The following is a 24,458-nucleotide window of genomic DNA, read 5'->3' on the forward strand; positions in this document are numbered from 1 at the left end:
TCAGAGTGAAACCCTACACGGCTTCATTTAGCTTTTGTGTTGAACCTTGCTAATACAAAAGGCATTCATAATAGTAGAGAACAGACAGAGAGAGCTGCCACTGATGTCATTCAATTCTGAGGTCCAGACACTGGGAGAGATTCAAACATTTTTCATATTCCCAAACACAGAGATTAAAGGCTTACATTCAGGCTTTTATCTTATAAACAAGAAGTCTATGCAAAATATTTAAGTGCTTTGTGCGCTCAATGATCCTTAAGTGACCACTGACAAAACCACCATACAACACATGAGTAGATCTAAATGGATCAGAACAATGTCTGACATGCTCACTGAAAGATGAGCCTCAACTTTACACAGCTTTAACCACAGCAATGATGTAAACATGGCTCGCTTTCCTCACAGCATCAGGAAACATTACTTATGGGTTACACCAATTGAGATTTTCACTCCTCTTTACGACGCAGTCTAAGCAAAAGCAGACAATGTTTCTTTTGCTCTCACCGCAGAGGAAGATTGGGTAAGTTGTTTGTTTAAGTGTAATTATTATTATTATTTTTTCACACAAAAATGTATTGTTAAATTTAAGAACACTATCCGCTTCCAAATTACCTCAGCTCCACCATGCTTCCTCACGATAAAGGGATTTTTATATACCTGTCGCTGACCAGTGAACGCAGCGTGCATTTTAGTGTCGACCTCTCTTGTAACCTGCAGTTCAGATGGAACCATCCTGAACATGCCTGAACCGCCTAAGTAGGCTTTTGGCTCAAATTCACACAAGACATTGGGGCCTTTCTCTCGCTTCTCTATCTATGGTTCTTTTCTTCTGCTCTGAAGAATGCAACAAAGGTTGTCCAGTCTTCTCTTGCTGAGGCCACTCTGAGTGTTCCCCTTAAGAGCCATGGGTGGGCTGCAAGAGGAGATTCTCCCTGATGCTTGAGCTCTTTTTTTTTTTTTTTCTAACTGGGGTCTCCAGTGGACAGTTTTCTGCTTCAGATGTAGCCTTAAACAAAAGCCAAGTAAGAACACTGTGGTTGCTTCAGTGATTGATGCAAACATTACACAGTTGCTACATTACCGACAATGTCCTCCACTGTCATTCCTTAGATAACCGTAATACCCGTTATATGTATTTGTTCACACATTGTTGAAAAGGCTGAAGCTCCCATTTATTTTTTTACATTTTACAAAACTCTTGAGTGCCACCCCCACTGCTTTGTTCAAACTAACGTGAGCAGAAAATATAGATGTTATGTTTCATTAAAGATTCTACAACACAAATATTCCTTATCCCAGTTATGGGCTGCGATTGAGCTTACATCAGCTCTAAAAATAACGACTGCACTTGCTGCTCGGCCTTGGACGTGTTTGAAGATGATAAAGAGAAACAGATACCCGTTATTAGCTGTGAAGGCACAGTTAATATTGGATCGATATATGGTCTGCAATATCCACAATAATTCCACAGCTGCGTATCATGCCTGCACTCTGGGTGGAGGTCGATACTTTGGAGAACACGAACATAAGCGGATAGCTTTCAAATCATTAACACATCACCGCGAAACGCAGCATACTTTGTGCCTTTGCCAAATAACTTGCGGTGAATATTCCTGGAGTTTCTTTTGGAAAGCAGCCAGTTACCACAGCACAAGGTGGAGGCTACAGGTGTTCCAGAGCTAGATAACAGTTAAGAGTCCTGCAGAGATAAAAAAAAAAAAAAATGACATTCCTAATCTGTTTTACACTAAGAAATCAAATAGCTATTGTTTACCTGATAATCCACAAAGTTTTCTCTGGCTACAAATTCATACAAAATGTGTCAGAGAGATGCAAAGGCAGAATTAGCTGGAAGAATCTACAACTTTCCCACAGAACAAAGTAGCCCTATACAATGGCAAAGATTTGAAGTGGGAAGGATTCAGATTAGGTGACAGTCCAGCACTTCTCCACAACAGGAGAACAAATCTCCACCAGTTTCGTGAGTGGCGAAAAGATCACAGTCACATCCCTTCCTGCTTAGTCCTAAAGAGGTCGTATAAATCTTTATTTTTCCAGCTGATGTCAGCCTTAAGACCGAATCAATCTCAGCACATGGATGTTAGAAAACCCAATAATTCCCCCTTCAAAGCAAAACAGCAATGGTAAACTAATTCAGAGCCAGCCAGCTGTGGCAACAGTACTTGATCCAAGGTGAGAGAAGAAATAACAACACTGAATGAGTGACAGTTACTGTAACGACAAACAGGCTCTTAAGCATTCCTCATATTCTCTTGATGGATGCAGAGAGAAAGAGACATTTCCTTACAAAGAAGCGGACATCAAAGCTGAGGGAAACAAAAGGAGCCAGCGTGACATGTGAAGGAGGATGTGTGATGAATTGCATGGCCCACTAGGATTTGGCTGAAGGCCAGTGGGGTACTGAGTTAAAGGTCAGGTCTTTTTTTTTCTTTTTTCTTTCTTTCTAGTCAAGACTGGCACTCAGATTCTCCTTGCCGATACAGTATGACCATAACCCCAAACTCAGATCTCAAATATGACAAAGATGATAAATTAAGGACAACCTGGAAGTTCAGAGGTATAAAATACAAGGATGCATGCATCGGTTCAGTGTATGGGGGCATATTTAGAATATCAAACCCATAAAGCAAATAAAAAAAATCAGTAGCAGATTAAAATCTGCACCTGTCATCTTAAAACAAACGAGTTTAACCTAAGAGACAAAAATACTTGAACTTTTTGTAATTGTCACTTAACAGTTTAAGTCAGTTCTGGGATGAGCGATGCGCTGCCTAGATGCTAAAAAGGACAACTGTAACTGCTGTTCTTTCTTTAATTTATCATTTCCATTTCTGTTGGGGGAAAAAAAACATTAACTGAAGAACCTTCATAAAGTTGTTATGGACATTTTTCAATAATTAGCTTTTCTAACTCCTTTTAAAGAACAAGCAGTCATTCCAAATAATCAAGGAAACAACGACCGGAATTCCACAATGAATCTAAGGCATCAGATTTCTGTCGAAAGCGGCCTGATAAAACAAACTCGGATCATTTTAAACACCCAGATGTTCAATATTACTTCAGTATTACTTGCACAGTTTCAGCACCTGCACATGTAGAAGTGAGCAGCTATCAGGCGTTTCAGGTTTCTGCCTAGGATACGGACACTCTTTCAGCTAACACTGCGCTTGATGTAGATCTCTCTTGAATCTACATCAAGGGAGTAACTACCCTTCTTGCGAATGGGTATTTAGTGACACCATGAAAACAACATAAACCTTAGATTACACTTCTTTATACACTGTTTTACAAAGTGAAGTTCCCCCTTCCCCAACTATTAGAAATCAATGTTTGCTCTACAGGAGTAGTAAGTACTGATGACCTTCACCAAATTAATGTGATACTGAAGAATTCTTTCAATTACTGTCCCATTAGGCTGGTTATGTTATCTCCAGATTTTTAGAAAAAACACCTCTGTGGGTACTGAGATTCATGGCGATTGTGACTTATGACAGAAATCTGACGCCAAACAAATAGTTAAGAAACATAGCAACCAACAGAATGCAACATTTCACTCAGCTCTTCTTTGTCCTCCATCCAAGGAGGACAGATGGAGAGTAAAGACACCTAAAATCTCAACTCTAAACCCACCATAGATTCCTGCAAAGACATCAATAAACATTTCTGCGCATACAGCGATTAAATGCAGGGTTTATGCACAAAAACAACAACAAAAAAAGACTCCTCCCACCAGCTTCAGCTGTTTAAAAAACTGTGGTTACCAAGGTTATACACCTGTCCACTTCAACAGTCTCACAGCAGTGGTGGTCTGGCATCCACTCTTAGCTCTCCAACATACACGCCATAATGTGCATCTTGGAAAAACTATATTCTCTTATAACCTGCGAAAGTTTCACCTATCAGTCATCTGATTTTGCTACAAAAGTCTGGGCAGCTGTCAGAAGTGAAGGGGGAAGAGTAAAACAGAGAATTTACAGCACTGAAACATCCCTTCTTATCCACAGGGACAATGTTTAGTCCCCTGGTCAGGCTGCACACTCAGCCTTCTCTGGCAGTCCTGTAAACACAGCAAGAAAAAAAACACACTCCGCTCGTGGATGAAAATGTAGACAGCGAGCTTCTTTTCTGGATGGGTGAGGAGCAGCGCTGAGGGGCCTTACAACTGGAAACAGATGGTTTCTTAATATGTGCATACCTTTGGATGAGTGTGTGTGAGAGTGAATGCGAACAGATGAGGGCGCTTATGTGAATTGATGTAGTAGTCTATTTGTGCAATATGTGAAGCAAATCTACAGCAGAGCAATTAACTCTAATCCCGTTAAATATGTTTTTATATATATGGAACATTTTTGTATTTTAGGGGCGACGACAGAGGGACGTAACGCAAAATGAATGGAAACACTGAGCTGCACTGTTGCACGTAAACGCCACGTTAACCTAAGCCATGTTGTTATCTCACTGCATGTGGCTGTTGGGCTCACGGCCAAACAGAAAGAACATTTAAAAAAGCAGAATGAGTCAAAGTGTGAGATGAGCCTTCCAGTGATCTCGTGTTACTATCAGCTATGATTTGAACAGCAAGACCCATTCCCCTCACTTTTCTTGTTTGCTGCCTCAGATTTCTCTTCTTTGGCACAGCGTTGTTTAGGTTGGCCTCCTGGGGAGACTCTGAGACCATGATCCCATTTTGGAGTCTCTTTGAGGCCAGTGAAAGCGATGGCAGTCCAGGCCATTTGATCATCTTACGTCTCCCACGTGCCATGTGATATGCATGTTTTTAATTATTCTCCTCTTGCCTGGCACTCCCCTGCCTCAAATGTGGCTTGTTATTGGATTTTATTGCTTTGATTTGACTCCAAAGTGTGGTGACTCCAACCCTGGGGATTCTCTCTATGTACATACAGCCATCTAAATATGCATCGTGACAGAGATGAAGGATTAAAATGGTGATAACAATCAAATAGGAAATTCAAATAAACATTTTTAACTTGGAAAATAAATCCCTTGTTTCCTTACAAAATTGTAGCAAAAACTTCATGCAGATCCTAAGTTTTTAATAACCAAGTTAACTACTGGAGTTACTTTTATGTGTGTGGACAAAAAGTGCAGATCGCTAAGTACATATCTGGCAGGGTGTCTGGAAAAAACAGACACTGTGGCTGGGAGCAACACGAAAACCCACAGGTGATCTTATCATTTTAAGCTATTGTGCTGACATCACCCATTCACACACACAATAATAGATTAATTAGACAAACAAACATGTAAAGAGCCCAAGCTCTTAATGTGCACTGTTAGTTGCCAGGAACTAATCTTCCAGCATGGTGTGCAGAGGGATAATTGAAGAAAATTTACAGCTCATAGTCTTCCACTTTAACGACCACAGAGTTTTCAGTTGTGAATCTGAAGATCAAAACTACCAATTTGACAAAATTATAGCTTTAAGAGAAAACACAAGTCAACAATGAGCGGTCACAATGATTCATGCCCTGAGCCCAGATTATAAGAGGTTGTAAAAGACAAGGCAGATAATCCAGCGAGAATGTGTCGCCTCTGATTACAGCTGCCACTCTTCAGCTGGGATCAGTGTGTTGACAGATGAACCTGCTCTCAAAGGGAAATATCAACAAACTTGAGCTTTGAAATGTATGATTTCTACCTCTGACAATAGAAGGCATTTGCTAATAAGAAAGAAAAAGCTTTGCAGTACCCTAACTTGTGATGGCTCTCTATGGGTATTACAGTGACAACATAATTTGCAGACTGCAGCTGACAGATTTACCACATCAGATATTTAGCTTTGCATAAATCACACGATTTGGCAGAGGAGCAAGCTCTGATCATATACACTTACCTGACAGTTTGTTAGGTACACCTCTTCAACTCCTCAGTAAAACAAGTATTAGCCAATCACATTCTAGTATTTCAATAGATGTAGGCATCGTAAAGTTGACCTGCTGACGATTAAACACAGTATCAGAATGGGGAAAAAAGGTGATCTGAGAGACTTTGAAGATGGGATGGTTGTTGATGCCAAAGGGGTTGATATGAGTATTTCAGAAACTGCTGATCTACTGGGATTTTCCACATAACAATCTCTAGGATTTATAGAGAATGGTTTAAAAAGAGAAAATGGAAAAACAAAAAGGCATTTGAAAATGCCTTGTTGCTACCCTGAAGTTAGAGGGGAATGGCCTAGACCAGCGGTCACCAACCTTTTTTGCGCCACGGATCGATTTGTGCCCAACAATATTTTCACGGACCGGCCTTTAAGGTGTCGCGGATAAATACAACAAAATAAAACTAGTACCAGTATCGAAAAAAAGAAGATTTATTCATAACACACGTGAAAAGACCCAGGAAAACCGAGTTAACGATAAAAACGATAACAAAATAACGCTAAAAACCGATATAAACCCTGAAAAGCATACATTTCACACCCGAGTCTCAACTCTCACAGCCCGGTACCAAATGACTCGGTCCGTGGCCCGGGGGTTGGGGACCGCTGGCCTAGACTACTTTGATAGCTGATAGGAAGGAGAGAGTAAGTCAATTAACAACTCATTGTAACCGCGCACGAGACATTGAACCTTGAAGCAGATCCAGACAGAAATCAGCTTCTGCTGTAACATTCAGATGGTGCGATCAGAGCTTGGTGTGAGCATGAAAACAGGGATTAAGCCTGGCTTCCATCAATGTTTCAGGTTGGTGTTGTGGTGTAATGGCATTTGGGATATTTTCTTGGAACACATTTTGCATTATTAAACCACACAGTCTACCCGAGTATCATTGCAAACCACGGTTATACTTTTATGACTACAGTGTGCCCATCTTCTGATGGCTGCTTCGAACAAATGACCTCCACAGTTCCCAGTTTTCACTTCAATCCACGTCATGGTTTTGCAATCGACAAATTTGCAGCAACTGTGTGTGTGATGCCATCATAACAATAAGATAGACAAATCTCTCTCTGAGAAATGTTTTCAGCCTCTTGTTGAATCAGTAAAGAAGAATTAAGGTAACTTCGAAGGCAAAAGCGGGCCCAACGCAGCCCACTGAGTCTATATCCACATATGATTCCACAGAAAGCTATTTTGGAATTTTTACTTTGTGAGAACTGCTAATGATTACAAAGCACATGTGACATTTGTTAATTCTTAACTTGGTATCCCTATTAAAACATTCTGCGGCTCACACTAATACATCTGTCTGTCTTCAGCCTCTTCATGCCATGACAACACAGCAACTCCCGCAGCTTCAGAAACAAAACTGCACTTAAAAAGAGGACTGGCAGACAACAGGAAAATAATCATGAGATTGCTTTAATCAGGCCCTCAATACCACATCTAGTTCACCAACAACAATAACAGCCTAAAGATCTAAACAGGCTGGGCCCGACGTTAACGCATTGAGAGGGACAAGCTGAGGTTATTGTCTAAATCCCGAGCTGCTATGCTGGTCCTACAAAATGCAAACAAAGCTCAAACTATAACTTCTACAGGTTATCCAAAGACAAAAAAATGAATCAAATGAAACCTTATGACATAAATACAAATACCTAAACAGCTTCAGATTGCCTCCACATAGTGCTCTGGATCTTTTATAGTGAGATATCCATTCCACTGTTATTCATTACATTCATCATTGCCGAGCACTGTTTATGGCCTCTAAGCTCCAGGAAGGCTCATACTAACAAGCCAATCTAGTCAAACAGTCACCTGAACACCATAAAAGTGAACACAAGTCATTTAGGCTTCATTTATCGTAAATGTTAGCGATTATAAAACAGCTCAGGATAATGAAAATACGCTTAGCTAAAATATAGTTTAGTGCCAGGTAGGTACTTTTAGCACACAAAGAAACCAGATGATCTCACTTTGTGATTACAACAGCAGCGGATTAGTAAAAAGCAGTTTAATAAACCATTAACTCCTTGGGTGAAGCATTTCCTTCCTCCCCTCTGTTGCACAGATTTCTGTCTTGACATATGCATGTGAGTGCTAATGACTATGATTAAGGAAGCCCGGATTAGGTCTCGCTGTGGTTCATGACACATACACACAGACAGACAAATAGAAAGCTGCCCCTGTGATGAGTACATTTGGAGAAAGCCAAAAAACCCAGATAACATAAACAAGGCAATGTACGGCTTAATTCAAACTTGAAATACACGCAACGTGTTTTCCACAAAATAGTGCTAAATGATACCGATTAGAATACACACCGCTGTAACCAACTCATCACTCATGTTCATGAAGGCGGCCTCTAGGATAAACAGAATATCTTAACGACGTGGGTGTACTATTCTAGCACACAATCTTAAGTGTGCTTAAGTGTGCAAAAAAGAAAAAGAAAATCCAGAGCTTTAGACAATCTTAGTGTTAAAGCTACTTTAATGCCTCCGTACATCTATTACTGGCTCTTGTACAAACATATTTTATTACAACAGAGTGCAGCTTTCTTTTTATTTTATTGCACGTGATTATTGATTATATGCAGACAAAAGAATGTGGCCAGCTAAAGAACAAAGTCACTGAAATTTATAGGCGTTTTAGAGAAATACTCCATCCGTTAATACAGAGCAAGGGCAAAGCCTGAAGTATAGCACGCCATTTGTGCTTGGGAAACTAATGAATTATGTACTACACATAACAAGAAAATCACCCAGTAATTCTGTACTCATGGGGCTACGAGGTAAGCTCACTAGTCAGATAAAATTAGGCTCAAATGTCTGGACAATTTACAGTAACAGTGACCACCTCAGCTTGAGGAAATAAATCAGCTAACCACCCAGGCATTCACCGAGGGAGACTGGAGAGGGGCAACAGGTGGCTGTCAACTTAGAGAGAAAGAGGGTCATCATCCACTTAGAGAAGAGCAGCAAGTCTGTCGGTCACTCCCCAGGCTCCACTAAGCTAAGCCAAGCACCAGCAGGAGGAGAGAAGAAAGCCAGTTCAGTTGTGAGTTGTGTTCAGCCAAATATTCACAAGTACAGCCACGTTAAACGTGTGACATGTTACATCAAGCACTGATTAGAAATGACTTTTGGTTATCCACTGTTATTAAATCAATATCGTTAACAACAAGAATTTAACAATGCATAACATATGATAGCTCTACTGTATCAATTACATAATTACAGTGTAAAACACATGAAAGAGAAATCCTTTTTTTGCAATCAACATGCGCAAACTTGAGTTAATCAGGTTGGAGGAAAAGCTGTGTTTCTCCATTGTCTCATCAGTCCCTGAACGAGCTGCCACGGCACAGCAATTTTCCCCAACCTTTCCATTATCATCAGCAGGTACAATAAACAACCAAGAAGGACCCTCAGATAGTTCTCTCATCATAGTGACCTCATTCAAATGAAAAATGTCTGTGTTTTTGGTTCACTTGTACTGCAAGCAGCCAAATATAAAATCTGACAATTTACAGCCTAATAGCCTTTGCAGACCTTGGGTTATTTTTGCACTTGATGCCTGCAGAGGAGGCATGTGTTCCTCCGAATGACACTACCGACAGCCTCAATGCTCTACTGGAAAATGACTTCTTAAAAGCATGTGGAGTAATTTATTGTATTAAAAATATTAAAAAAGGTAACAAAACAGATAAAACCTTGTTGGTTTAATCTTTCCATAAAGATGTGGAAAAATAAAGTAGCTAAATCTAAATCAGAGAGTACAATGCAGTTAGTAAAAGATTAGCCATCCTCAGTTTAATCAAAAGGCTTTTTGTGTGTGAGCGTATGGGTCGGCACACATGCCATGTGCATGCATGTTTGCATATGTTTTCACTCAGCTCTATGCTGGTTCCCTCACATTACTCAAAGATACCAGGAGGCCCAATTAAACAAAGTGACAGAACCCAGTAAGTCCGAAAACATAAAATGTTTTCAGGTTTTGCTCCGTGCCAGTGCTCGGTGTTCGCAGTGTTGCTGAGACGCTGCTGTCACTTGGCTTTTTTCCACAAGTGCTGCTGTGCAACTTTTACAACATCTACATAAAATAATCAACTGGTGACAGAGCTAATTAAAGCTGATGTAGTCAGAAAGAGACAAATTATAGGGAGAAATGTGAAAAATGCAGAGTTTGGAGCACAGTTTTATTACTCACCGATGCACGCGTGAACTCTGACTGATAGCTGCGTTCGAAGAATGATGCCGTGTTTCTTTCCTCGTCTACAAAGAAAAAAGACAAACGGAGATAAAGCAACATGTCAGAAGGTATTGGACCATTGTGATCATTTCAATTTTCATGTGCGTGCCAGACATAGGTGCACATGTTGACAGGATAATGGAGCTGAAAAGCTGTTGTTAAATGGTGCAAAATGATCTTCGAGCCTTTTTCAACAAGTTATTCTGTTCCGTTTCAGGCAACATTTGCAGTTTGAACACAGCAGGAAGCAGATCAGGGAAAAGGTCTTCATCAATGAAAATGAAGGATGGGAGCAACTCTGAGGTCAGCTCCACCCCCTGCGTTAATGGAGATATGCCAAGACCCTGTCAGCATCCTGTCAAGAGCTCACAATGTGCGAATGAAAATCAAAAACAAAGAAGACAACAATGCCCCTGAATGCTATTCAGCCCTGATAGTGAATGTGAGAGCAGTTTAGATCCTTCAAAAGTTAATTCTCTAGTGTCTGTGAACAGACACTGAAGTTTGTAAAAGTTCAACTCTCAATACTTTGCTGCTCCCATACTCGGTGTGTGGTACTCCCAGACCTAATCATTTAACAGTTTTTAATTACTTTCATTTTAAAAATAAAAACAATTATAAAGTGGGTTGGTTGATCACCGTTTTGCTTGAGGTTAGATCCTTCATTGGGCCTTTAACCTCCCAACTACCTAAAGAAACACACAAACGAACCTAGCAGGCCAAATGTAGACAAGAGCACAGCAGGTAGAGTTGCGCAACACCCCCCTACCCTCCCTTCCTAATTTGGCTCACTGACAAATGGGCTTATATGCTGGCTGCATAGAGTTTGTGTGATTGTTCTGACCGGCGCAGTGCCAGCAGCAGACTGTCACTTTCAAACCGTCAGGCGTGAGCGGCTCTGACAGAAAGAGAAAAACTACTGCTGCTTCGCCACATACAAACAGACCCAGACAGACTGACACACTGACATTTTTCCTGCCCCAACCAGTCAGCGGGAGGCCGAGCTGATACGCGCACAAGCGCATGACATGACAGGGGAAGTCTGCTTATCCTCACTGTTTATCAAATATAATATCCCGCAACAGGCAGAGGCGACACAGGAGCAACATCTGTCAACAGGGCCCTTCGCTGCGAGATGAGACGGCAAACAGGAACTTTATCCCTTGTGATGCTGTTGAGGCAAATCGGTAACTAGACCCATTTTGTCACGAATGTCTGCTTTCTCTCCGCTTAGATGCAACAGTATCCCTGTGCTTAACCAAGACCTGAGGCTACACAGGCCAACGTGCTCATTATCAAATTAAACAAACGTGCATGGAATATAAGTGAGGTTTTCAGACCCCGACCCCCACCACCACCAATTAAACATGAAAACTGAACACTCCTGCAGACAGTGCTGCAGGCCTATAAAAGATGGAGCCCAAACCTTCTTAAACAATGAGAACTATAAAGAATGTCAGCTAAATAACAAACTGGGGGCATGCTGGTATATAATAGTGAGCCATGAAAATCTTGTGAGCCAAATTAACCTTGATTCATAATATACATGAAGCTTCTGAAATAGGTGAATCACTGAATTACTACTTTTTATAATATCACGAAAGGACCGAATGCAATCTAAACCACTTACTTCCTACTTATGTCATACTTCCTGACCATTACACAAGTCAAATGGTCAAAAGTAGAGCACTTTATAATAGATTAAATGAAAACATATGGACATTGTTATTTAGTATGAACATTTATAAAAAGTAGTGGGCATTTCAAGGCACCAACCAAATGCTCATCATCATCATCAATTTCTCTATCAAACATAGCAAACAGGAATGCAGCTGCAGAAAGTTAACAACTGTACCCGACAAAAAAAATAAATAAATAAAAATTAAAAAAATAAAACCTTACGTTCCCCATCTTGATTGCCCCTTTACTGCCCCATTGTACAGCACCTCATAAAGCTCGGGCTTAATCCTCACACAGAGCAGCAGCAACTGGACCGGTGGATGCCTGCCAGCTCAATGCTCTCTGGCTTTATCTAAGGGAGCATTACTGGCCCTGTTTATAAAACATCACAAAATGTGTACCCACAGAAAGTGAACACACATACTTGGAATACAGTAAAGCCAGTACTTCCCCTCAAAGACCAATTAATGCCAGACAAGAAGGCCCCGCTGAGGTCTACTGACTCAGCACTTCTTGGACACCCCTGTTCGAGAAGGCTCCCGTATCACTGCGTCTGTAGCGGGACCTCCAGTACCCGAGTAAGCCAGGTGGGGTAAAGTTTTAAGTCTGACAATTACTCTGGTTCTTTTCAAGTCAACTTTTTCTTCTTCAAATGAAAACCTTGTGTGCTTCGAGCATCTATGAAACAATGTCCAAGTGGGTCAGAAAAAAAGCGAAAATAAAGAAAGCAGAGCTGCCCTCGGAGACATGAAAGGATGTGATGAGAAACGCTGAATTTCTGAGGCCTTCAGAGCAAGAACGGATAGATTTTTAATATGTCTGACTTTTGAATAGTTGTCAAACACATCAGAAACACTCAATAAAACCAGCAAGAGCATTTTCAGCATATAATTGCTGGCTTTCTAACAGAAATTACATCTACTACAGCGTGAAATGCGAAAAGGTGAAAGAAAATGCTAAAAAAAATCCACATGCTGAATCCATTATCCAGTCAATAACAGCATTTCATGTTATCCTATAAAGACAAGCCAGGGAATATGTCTTACAATGTGTCAAGCTCGACACATAACTCAACACTATCGCACAACACTGTTTTTCCCCTAAAAGATCAAAAACAAATTTGCTACAACTTTTCTATCCATCCTGGTCCTACGAGAACACGTCCCGCATACTCCACCTCCAACTAGAGTGCCAAAAAAACAGCGTGTGTGTCAATCTATCACAGCTAGAATACACACACACTCTGCCAGGAACTGTGCAGATATGCCTGTGCACGTGTCTGAACTACATGGTCAGTTTGTAACCAGAAGTGGGGTGGTATCAGAGAGGGGACAAGGGGATTTACGAGTCACAATCTTGTATAGCTGAGCTACATAACGTGGCGTGGAAGTGATTATGGCCCTTAAGCTCCCGTGACATGGATATCTCCTGGCTCTCGCAGCGTTCTGTCAGAGGATCATACTTTAATCTGATTGTAAAGACACTAGGTATGACACAGGCGCCTCAGGAATGTAACCTGTCATTAATATCAATTACAGATGGATTCAATTGCCAATGATCAGGGGAGCTCAGAACTATTGCACTACTCCCTTTTCTAGTAGTAGGTGACTTAGCTTAAAGCTAAAATAGTGAAAGCATGATGAAAGCATCATTTTCGCTTGTCAGCTGAAGTTATTGCAGGAGGTTTATTTTGAGATAAACGTGGAAAACCCAGAAAGTAAAAAACAACCGTTGGTTTTGTCTGGCAAGTCAGCTTTTTTTTTTTCTTCTTTAGGTTAAATCCTTGGGTGTTATGACTGCTGCTGACAGATCATACGCAGTAAAAATGAGAGCGAAAACAAAACAAAATGGAACAAGTAAGGGTGAAATCCCTCATCAGACCTTTTATTGGCTCAATAATCATCAAATCAAGAACACTGAGCAGTGGGGGGCGTAATTCTGGGCCCATCAGCACCGTAAAAAGCCAATGAGCAGCACTGCCCTATTTTTACTAAATAATTGGCTAACCACCTTCACCCCCCCCCCCCCCCAGCCTCCTCAGACAACGCTGTGTGGGTTTAATGACACACATCCATACCAGCTCGTGCCAGCTGGCACAACACCGACCCATGCAGGCTCAGTCTTTGACGAGAGAAGAAGTGGACCACTTTAACCTCACAGCTCTTAATAGCCTCCAATAAGCTCCTAACAATTTCAGCTGGAACTGGGAAAGGCCAGCACTCCCAACTTCCAACAGAAACACCAAGCCAGAGAGCAGCTTATGAATTTCAAGTTAGACAAATAAATCCATACATGTTTGTGGTCCAACTGACCAGGAACTTTCATGCCAACCTTTGGTTTGTGATCATCTAAAGTGGGCAGTACATGAAGGATGTATCAACATACTGCACAGTACATGAAAAAATGTATGGAGCCAATAAAGTAAATGGCCAAGGAAAATGTATGAACCAGAAGTTAACCTAACACAACTGTGAACTTTTTCTTCATCCAGCTCCAGGAGCTGTGTCAAGCCAAAGCAATATCTACCTACACATTACGCAGAAACAATATGGCTAAATCGTTAGCTGAGTGTTAGGAGGGTGTATACTGTGTAGCTGCCCCAGTGCTCTAAATGAGAACCAAAGTAAAGTCACAAAGAGATGTGGGTGATTACTCATGAGACATGACTAGAACACAAGTGGTTAAGATTACAACCTTGGTGCCACTCGACACAAATAGATCAATTCGATGGAAATTCCAGGATTTTTCAGTCTACTAAAAAAAGGGCACCAGTATCACCACTGAACCAACTTTATAAAATCCCGCAACTGCTACTACTGCAATGTCTTTTAAAAATACAACAAACACGATCATTTTAGTGACCTGCATGCAGATAAAATACCCTTGAGAGACTCACAAAACCTATGTGAGGAAAATCAGAGTCTCTTTTTCCTAGGAGACTCTCAGGTGGGGTAAAGACCTTCTCCTCTGTTCTTTTAATAGAGGAAGGCACAGTTCAAAAAAGGATCATTCGGAAAAGGGATCATTCATTCTAGATCCAAATAAGTATCATTAGACAAATCCCTTTAATAGTATTAAATTAGGCAAAGGAATATAGTAAAAATGTTTATTAATATGCATTCCCAGTGGCAAGGATTAAATACTATAGCTTTTCCCTCGTCTTGCTTCAAATCTCTCTTCCAGTAAAAAATACTCACATTGTACTGAAATATGCCTGACTGTCAAGATTTTTTTAAGTCAGACTGTTGTAATCAAAAGCTTTAAAATCACTCAGTCCCCCCCCCAAAAGAAAAAAAAAAGTATTTGCACCGCTATTTGACCACAGCAACAGGAACAATCTATTCCTGGACAATCAAAATCTGGCAAGCATCGTACATTACTGTATCCACCTGCTAGACCGTGCCAGTCCCACTTTAGTTTTCAGCCTGAGTGGCTCTGGCATCAGTCTGAGCAGCACCTTTTGAAGTGCAAGGAATATTAAGGCCAAGTTTTTTAACGCCAGAATCTAGTTTTATTTCAGCTTTTTAAATTCAGCACAGTGTAGAGAATGTTCTTCATTTCGGCGGCTGTGCACATTCGCCGAGAGTGGAGACAGAAATGGCGGCGATTATTATCTTACCCTCCATCCTCCTGAAATCCCTCCAGTTCATCTCGCTGTTCTGCCAGCGTAGATTCCAGGTCCAAGTAGCTTCCATTATGGGACAGCTGAAGGGCACAGTCATCGGGCTAGACAGGAAAAAGGCACAGTCAGCATGTATTCAAAATGCTGTGTTAAGAGATATTTATGAGCATTTGACGGTGGAAAGATGCTTTGGGAGCTTCTGAATTGAATGACACACATCAGCTGAACAAATGGCACTGACATCCAGGGGGTTTGAATAACTATTTGTGTTTCACGCCCATGCAGGCACACAACTTTAAAGCTACACACAAATGACTCGTAAGAATTTTAGACAAGTAACTTTCTTTAAATATTTTAAAAACTTTGCTGTTTCGATGGCTCCACAGACACATGCGTAGCATATTTCAGGTCTATGTCTGTTCGCCGTGAACCACAGAAGGCTCTTTTATCAGCTCCTGTCAGTGCTCTACAATGAAAAACTGTGCAAGGTTGCAGAGAAGTCATGCAGATTTGAACGAGCTTGGCAGTCTGCTGCCTCTTATCTCGCTGCTCTCCTGTCTGATAAACTATCATCACATATGATGACTTTGCAGAGGAGGTATGATTTGTCTGGTCTTGAATGGTTGTCATCACCAGACTGTGGTCAAAGAGATGAAGAATGAGAGTGACTGTTCACTTGTCTGGTTGACCTCCAAATTGGAGATATTAACCTATTTATATTCAGAGTCTGTCAGCTCCACGGGACAGCGGCTCCAACAGCGAAGCAGAGGAAAGGAAAACAAATACCATTATGGGAGGGCGAACATATGATGCGAGTGCAGAAAGTGGCACTGCTCTGCACCATCAACAATCCGAGTGTCTAAACCAACAACGATTTGTACAAATACGTTGAACTCCAGTAACCTGTCTTTTTTGTCAGCCCTCACTTGGGCTTTGTAAAGCAACAAAGGCAATGATACCCTTCCATAAATACCACTTACATAGGCAGCCTGCAAGAATTTCTCTCTTAATGCACAACACATGTAAACAAAAGTTTAACATGCAAAACCATGTGTTTTTTTTAAATCGGACCAGTTATTGCCTGGTCTGATGCAGTTCAATTTCCTTCCGCATATGACAGTAACTTAATTAAACGTGAAAGAACAACCCTGGGAAAGACATTACAGCTTTGATCTGTTCAGCCACTCTGCATTACTGCACTACAGCACTCAAGGACTGTGTCATATTTGAGAGCTGAAACAAAACATGTGGTTGGTTGGGATAACTTTCAGTCTCTCTCCAACTCACTCTCTGGCTCGGAGCTGTCTTGTTTGCTGCCCAAACCAAACGATTATTGGGAATATAAAAAGATGTAGAAGCGGAGCTGAATATCATTTTTTTAAAGGAGACATCGGGGGATGAGGCAAAGCACGGGGTTGATGCAGAAGAAAGGTGAGGAGATCGTTCCTTTTCCAAGACATCTGCAAGTCTTATTTGTAGATGTTCTTCAGGTGAGGCAGGGCGTGATAGAAAAAGACTTGTGAGTGAAAACAAGCACATCTATTCTGCACATAGTCGGTAGCGGGAAGCAAGTGATTCTCCAGATTACAAGACAGATTCTGGCCTGACAGGAAAACCAGGCATAGGGGCCCAAGTTAGGCCCATGATTTCTTCTTTTTTTTCCCTTCTGTTTTTTTATGCCTATGGACTGACATGCCTTTGAAAATAAAAAGTGGGATAGTAATATGAAATGTTGCATGACAGAGAAGACACTTTAAATCATACTGTATGGAGTGACCAGTAGCTGGGCCTTAAATAACCTGTAAGACACTCAACAATCCCAGAAACAATGTATTTTTGTTGAATGTCAACTTTACGTTTCCAAATGTGGTTTCCTTAATGTTTGAAAAAAATATGTACTACATGACCATAAGTCAGTAGAGGTTAGCCTTTTTGTCCATCCATCTATTTTATTCCACTTATCCATTTCAGAGTTACGGGAGGGGCTGGAACACACCTTGGACATGTTGGCAGTCCGTTACAGGGCTAACGCAGAGAGACCGACAACCATTCACATTCACACCTGGAGAGGACTCACACAGGCACAGGGAGAAAATGCAAACTTCCCATGATGCACTGAGCATTTCACCTTCACTCACTTCTTTTCACTCTTTTGTACTTACTGTATATGCCGCTTTGCATTTAACTACTAGTTATTATTAATAATTAAATGGCTCTCGTCCACAGCGTGTCTTTTGTCCTGTCTCCCACCCCTCACCCCCAAGCAGCCTGGTTCTTCCTGAGGTTTCTTCCTGTTAAAAGGGAGATTTCCCTTCCCACTGTTGCCATGTGCTTGCTCATGGGGGGGGGGGGGGGGGTCCTCTAATTGTTGGGGTTTTCTCTCTATTATTATAGGGTCTTTACGTTACAATATAAAGCTCCTTAAGGTGGCTATTCTTGTGATTTGGTGTTATATAAATAAAACTAAACTGAATTGTATAAGCCCTATAATTATGACTGTGCAAATGCCACTAAATTACAATCCAAAAAACCCAAATACATTATTACAGGTAGATTTATCATTTTGCTATTTTATACTGTATATATTATACTTTAAATTATACTTTACATACTGAAAAAGACGGATTAGATAACAAGACCAAACAAAATATTTGTACTCTTTCAGCTTCACTCTGTATGACAACCTGAACTGCACAAAACACTGGGCTGAATCTGCAGCTGTAACCAGTAATTAGCCAACTGTGGAACCAAGAAATGCAATTCCCCACACATGGGTTTGACTTGCAGACCAAAATCAACACAGGCAAGAAAAAAACTTAAAAAAAAACTTGCAGTGAATTACACAAGTTTGCCATTAACTAATCCCCATCTGTACACCCATCTTTTCTTCCATATAGCCATAAATCTATCCTCTAACCAGTGTCACTTTAGGCGCTCTTTATATAATCAGTGTGGATTACTTCACAGGAATTACAATGTACAACCAAGCCAGGTTGATGCACTTTAAACAGCTCTTAATCCAGGAATAAGTGCTACCAGATTATCAGAGGCAGAGACTTCTTTAGCTGTCTCCTGCCCAGGACTTGAACCCACAGTGGCCCTGTGATGGCCAAGTCCAGAGAAGCAACCACAAGCTCCTCTGCTCACACACTGAGGTCTGGCCTCTCCCTTCAACCACCATACTGTGGTCCACTGACCAGGAAGGCAGTTAAGGCAGAAAGAACTAAAAATAAACACCATGCAATTTCAAAATTAAAACTGCTATCTCACTCCAAATTTCTTTATATTCCAGATGGGAAAGACATTTGGAAAGCTAGCTGTAAGCAGCGATGAGGGGGCCAAGCAGTTCAGCGGGTCATAGCCTGCAGTTTGATCTCATTGTGTTAAAAGTGTGGCTGTAAGCACTGAAGGGAAAAACAAGTTCTCTATTATTATTTATTTATACAAACAAAAAGTGGTGCCAGCACAAGAATTACTGATTTAAAGCAAACAGATCATCAGTTTGGAAACAAATGACATTTTTTGGTTCTTGCTATTTCTCCAAATGGTAAACTGCACTCTGACCCAAAAATGGGTCAAGAGTGTTGATGACATATGAACTCACTTCCTGTTTGGTAGCTCTAATGGAAACAGGGAATATGGTTCACTAGTAATGTGTGTTAACAGAGCTGCAACTTTGACCAGCGGAGTGCTCAACATGTAGACAGGACAACCCTTTTTTTTTTTTTTTTTTAAATTTAATCACACACAGGGGCTGCCATTCACTTGACCAGCAGAAGAAGACAGAGCAGAGAAAACGGTAAAGACGTCTATATAGCAACCACAGTGGACTACAAATCAGTTTAGAGGATTAACATCTGGCCACTTTAAAAGCTTCACATTTGCTCGATAAGGTGGAGATGCAATTTGTGATATTTCTGTGAGAGCAAGTGATTTAAAACACATTACACCTGATGCATGAACACAAAACCACAACAGTAACCTTAATTTTCCTGTCCAGTCCAAGGCAACTTTTTCCTTGGATGTGTTCCTCTGAAAGGAGCTGAGACAACACTCCAAATTAAGAGAACCTCAAATCTGCATGACAATGTGTAAAAGAATTCAAAGGGAGCTCTGACAGGCCTGAAGCAGGAACCTACATTTTGCAGCATTTAACATAACTTCTCATTATGGGACGAAAAAAATGCAGAAAAACAACTGTCCCACAAACTGAAATTGGTAAAGTGAGAGTCCATTCTTCAAGACCTCGCTTAAATTCTGTTTTTATAAACTGATGCAAGGCCTCTGGGCCACAAAACCCCAAAATACAAAACATAGAGAGAAAAGAAAGTAAATGAAGGAGTAATGAGCTATTGATTTGCCCTGAAAAACTGAATATTTTGAATAACTCTGAATAACGCTGAAGACAATGCATTATTCACTAGAAAACCAAATGTCTGGGTGAGGTGGGAATCACTCCCTTTTACCGAAGCAGCACAAAAGATACCAGATTTATATTATACAAAATGGTCTTCAAGCAGAATAAAAGATACTACAAACTATATTACACTATGATGTACTGTACATAAGACATACCATCACACATAGGTGGCATTTCAAGTGAGTCTCCCACCCTCACTAAGAGTTTTCACTATTAAAAATAAACCTTGTGCAGCTATAAAAATCAGTTTCTACAAACTGATATTCGACTCTGTACAGCTACTTTTCCAAGTTGTCATCCCATGTATAACCCAATCCAGCACACACAACTGATCTCCACTCTGGAGAATGCCCACAGAAAATGACAGTAAAATCCCTAAAACAGCATATGTCAGCTGTTTTGATTGCCCCTGCACCATGTGTTGGTCACGTACTATTTATAACAGAATGGCCTGCACTGTAGGGATAAGACAGCCTTGCTGTATTCACAAGGTCGCACTAAAGTCTCGTTTTCAAACGTCTGATGGTGTGAATCAGGGAGCTGCTTGGTCAAGCGCGGCGACGCAGTTGCGTCACCTACCTGACTGTTTTTGTTTACGAGAAGAACAGGGACTTCCCCCTCAACTTACGGCTAACCACCAATGCCCATGTGACCAAATCTCACTAACCAGGCCCTGCGCAGCCAACCACAGGTACTCCCTCTCTGTCTGCTTTGCGGTCCAGCTGGTCTGCAGCTAAACTGAGACGGTGCAAAGTACATCAGCTCCTTGTTTGTGTTTTTAATTTTGCCCACTTCCTTTTCGGTGGAAAGCGTCCCCATCTCATGCTGCTGGTCAGACTGAGCAGGCTGCAGAATGAGAGCCTGGCTTGTGGTGATCCACAGCATCCTGAGGCTCCTATGACTTATCTCACCAGCTTGACTCAAACAAGATGGAGTACCACTGATCTGACAGAATGAATAAAGACCCAAATTAACTCCCCATTTATGCAACTTTCTACCCAGATTAAGACGAATGCTCAGTAAAAAGACTCAGCCTCAGATGATATGGTCTCTGTGATTTGTTTAAATTTAAAGGTCAGTAGATGGGGCTTCACAAAATCTAATCAAGAGGCAGAAATATGCCAAGACATTTAACTTCTGGAGGCATCCAAAGGGAGAAAAAGAAAATGAGTTTCAGGTCTACTTTTGTCAACTACTGTCTCCAACATTTTGGATCTTGGGAAGGCCATTGTTTGCAACCAAAAAGAATTAGCACTGCTTCACTTCCTCAAAAACCAAGCAGTAAATGGAGCCTGAAAATTGAGGGTGATCAAACACAAATACCTTTCTATTTCAGACTAAAGAAAAGCTGGTTAACAGAGTCAAAATACAAAAAAAAGGGGGCTAGAAAAAAACACGTTTGATTAGGAAGACATGTTGCCAATTCAAAATCACAGATCTAATCAAGCCAAGTGGGAAATTACCCTTTTCCATCCTTCAAGAACTGACCAACTGAGCATGATTTGACCCAACCTACTTTAATTCTCCACATGGGCTTCCAGTCTGTCCATTTATGACACTGCAAATAGGTCGCCTTCTCCCACAAATAAGTTGTTTTTTTTCCTTTGAGGAGGTTAGATTTTCAAGTCAAACAATCATTAAGACTGCAACCACAAATGTCTTTTTTGCTTATTTGTTTGCGTCTCCTCCTTTGCCAACCACAAACAGGATACTTTTTTCCAAACTTTGAAGGAACACCTAAAGTCTTGGCAGTGCACAGGTGGGTAATTGATGTAAATATTAACCGATGGCAGCCCCTCCCCCACCCCAAATAATAGGTATCTAATCTACGTCAACACCGCCTGGAGTTATTCTGTCTATCACAGGACTATCACGCCGAGAATCAGTAACTATTTGAATGCACGTCTATGCCCCATCAGCATCCCCTATCAACAAAGTGCTTACTAAGACGCTTGCTCATTGGTGAATTAGTTTTGTTTGGTAGTAACACAATCGACCTGTTCAAGCTAATTATTAATTTAGGCGTTGGTGTTACATTTTAACTCGTGCTTTTAACGAAACGTGCACAAAAACAAAATCAAGAGGTTAATCGTGCGTTGCATACCTTGTGTGGGGCTTTTAACAGCCTGTGGACTCCAGCAATCTGATTTATCAGAGGGATATCTTCCCTGAAGGTGTACAGAGGCGGTCTGGTGGGCTCGGGGAAATTGGTGCTGTTAAATGGATCAGTATCATCTAAAAACTGCACCCTGCATATAAATGTAGCCATGATGTATCCATGCAAGGCGAGTTTAGATGATCAAAACAGTGGATGCGGCACTACGGTCTCTGACAGAGGCGCAGCCAGCCCCCCCTCCGGGCAGCGAACTACCGGCAGGTCTTCTGCAGTAACAAAATCCTGCACCCTGTTATCCTTGGACCTTCCCCATTTGTTTCACCCAGCGTAGATGTGTCAGGACAGTGTGCGCAAAAAGTCCCAAAGTAGAGATCCGGAGTAACTCGCTGAGATGTCACGGTTAGTCAGTGCGTGGCGGAATCGAGCGGAGCGCCAGTGTCCAAGGGCATTGCGGGCGGTTGAGGTGCTGAGGCAGACTGCGGACGGCACTGCTACACTTGGCGCCTGGTCTATGGGAAGCGGCTCCCTCCTCATGCATAAAGCCTGAGAAGGGACACTGCAAGCCAGGTCCCAGTCAGCCCGGCCAAGCTCGGATTACACGCGCTATAGCGGCCTCCAGTGGGAAAAAAGCAAAACGGATGCTGACAGTCCTTCAACTCGGTGTTGACAAACACACACTAGAGCTATAGTGGACACCAGAGTTATAACATATTTGTGTTTTCTTATTAGTTTGTATTTTTGTTTCGCTTTGACTTTTTAATTCAGTTTAGTTTCAGTGAGTTTCCAGAGTGGATTTTCTTGCTTCAGCTTAAAATATTTAGGTTCAGTGTTTTAATGTTGTTCACTTTTAATGTTTATTACTTTTTCATTCATGGGAAATGCCAGAGATGAGATTTAGGAAAATAATTAGATATTACAATATAAACAGAGCTTTTTGAAAGCAGTTGACTCGCAGCCTTGTAGACACCCAAACTTTAATAAACGGATCCTTTAAACCCTCATCATGCAGTTTGTGATAACAAATGTTAACAAATTAGAAACACCTAAACTAAGGATTTATTCTGTAATGTTATTTTATTTTAATTGCTATTTTAAAAGTTCACAAAAGGTCTAGGTTTTTTTCCTTTTAGATAACAATTTCTTTTCCCATTTAGTTTTAGTTAACTATGATAACCTTGTTTTTTTTACCAGAAAAAAACACAATGCTGCATATATTTTGAAAAAGAAAATGCATCTAACAGCAATATGTATGATCTAGTTTTAGAAGTAAATTCATGAGCTGTCTACAAATACGCCTTATGGTACATTTCTGTATTATTGAGTTTTATGCTTATACCCTGGTTACTGATGCTTCATGGGAGTGGTTAGAGCAATTGAAAAATATGAAACAAATCTCCAAACATCTCTAGAGTCAGCTGTCTAACATTGCATAGGTCCACCCTGAGCCTCGAACAGTTCTGACCTGTCAGTGCATAGCCACAGAGCCTCTGGGGCTGTCTCTACACACTGGCATGTTGGCAGCACAACCTTGGCTGGTATGGGTTGTTGGGTGGGGCCTTCAGGGATACACGAAACAAGCCTTCAAGGCTTTCTACAAGAAACACAAGAAGGCAAAGTTCTGCTATAGCTCTGTGGTTTGGGCTTGTTCCGGGCACTCCCATGACGCCTGTTTAGACAGGGATCTGGGAAGCTTCGAGGCCAGGTCAAAGCACTGGGTTTTTAACGTTCCTCGAGTTGTTCCTAAGTAGCATTTGTGGTGGATTTGTGGTGGAGGAGGCTGCTGCCACTGAGGAGTGCTTTCGTTCAAGTAGGTGCCATCCACATAAATGCCAGGACTCCAAGGCTTTCCAGACAAACATTAAATTGTTGTCTGTTTGATGTTAATATGGTCATTTAAAAACGCAGCATCACCCAGCTGCTCATAAATCATCTGTTTTCGAGTGGCAGCCAATCAGAAATTGCCTTAAATTCAATTCAATTCAATTTTATTTATACAGCACCAAATCACAACAATAGTCACCTCAAGGCACTTTATATTGTAATGTAGACCCTATAATACATACAGAGAAATGGAGGGTGGTCTTTAAAAGGGGAGGATTAAAACAGATTGTCTCATACATTAGATGAACTGAGGGGCTGCACCAAGGTCCAGTAAACAATAGGCAAAATAAAAAGAAAGCTGAAAGAACTCTTTAAACTAAAACAAGCTTTAGTCTGTTTTTTAGTTTTTTTTTTCACCTGTCCATTAGCTCTTCTGGTGTCTTAACGGTGCTTTTCTCTCTCCTCCAGTTCTTTTTAACCTCTATTCACTCAAGCTCATAAATACAATCCAGCCAACAAAGTCTTCAATCTGGAAAAAGAACTTTAAAGATTAGCTTACATTTAGTTTAATTTAAAAAAGCAATTCTTTGAATACAAACCGACATACCTTGAATTTATCATCTG

At 41.0% G+C, this 24,458-nt stretch overlaps 1 protein-coding gene across 4 annotated transcripts in view; it reads right to left on the reverse strand.

Moving 5' to 3' along the window:
- Nucleotides 1-22,577, reverse strand: part of fhod3b (formin homology 2 domain containing 3b) — a 91,108-nt gene extending 68,531 nt beyond the window's left edge. For 3 of the 4 annotated variants that reach the window (XM_040029560.1, XM_040029559.1, XM_040029558.1), the window contains exons 1-3: nucleotides 22,002-22,166; nucleotides 15,475-15,581; nucleotides 10,134-10,198 (exon numbers count right to left, since the gene is read on the reverse strand). In XM_040029560.1, coding sequence (XP_039885494.1) covers nucleotides 10,134-10,198; nucleotides 15,475-15,581; nucleotides 22,002-22,166 — 337 coding nt within the window. Of the gene's footprint in view, nucleotides 1-10,133; nucleotides 10,199-15,474; nucleotides 15,582-22,001 lie in introns of all 4 variants that reach the window. The other variant, XM_040029557.1, reaches the window with a different exon arrangement.
- Between the last annotated feature and the right edge of the window lie 1,881 nt (nucleotides 22,578-24,458).

Source organism: Simochromis diagramma, unplaced genomic scaffold (assembly GCF_900408965.1).
Source record: "Simochromis diagramma unplaced genomic scaffold, fSimDia1.1 OVJJ01000361.1, whole genome shotgun sequence".
In the NCBI taxonomy this organism is placed as follows: Eukaryota; Metazoa; Chordata; class Actinopteri; order Cichliformes; family Cichlidae; genus Simochromis; species Simochromis diagramma.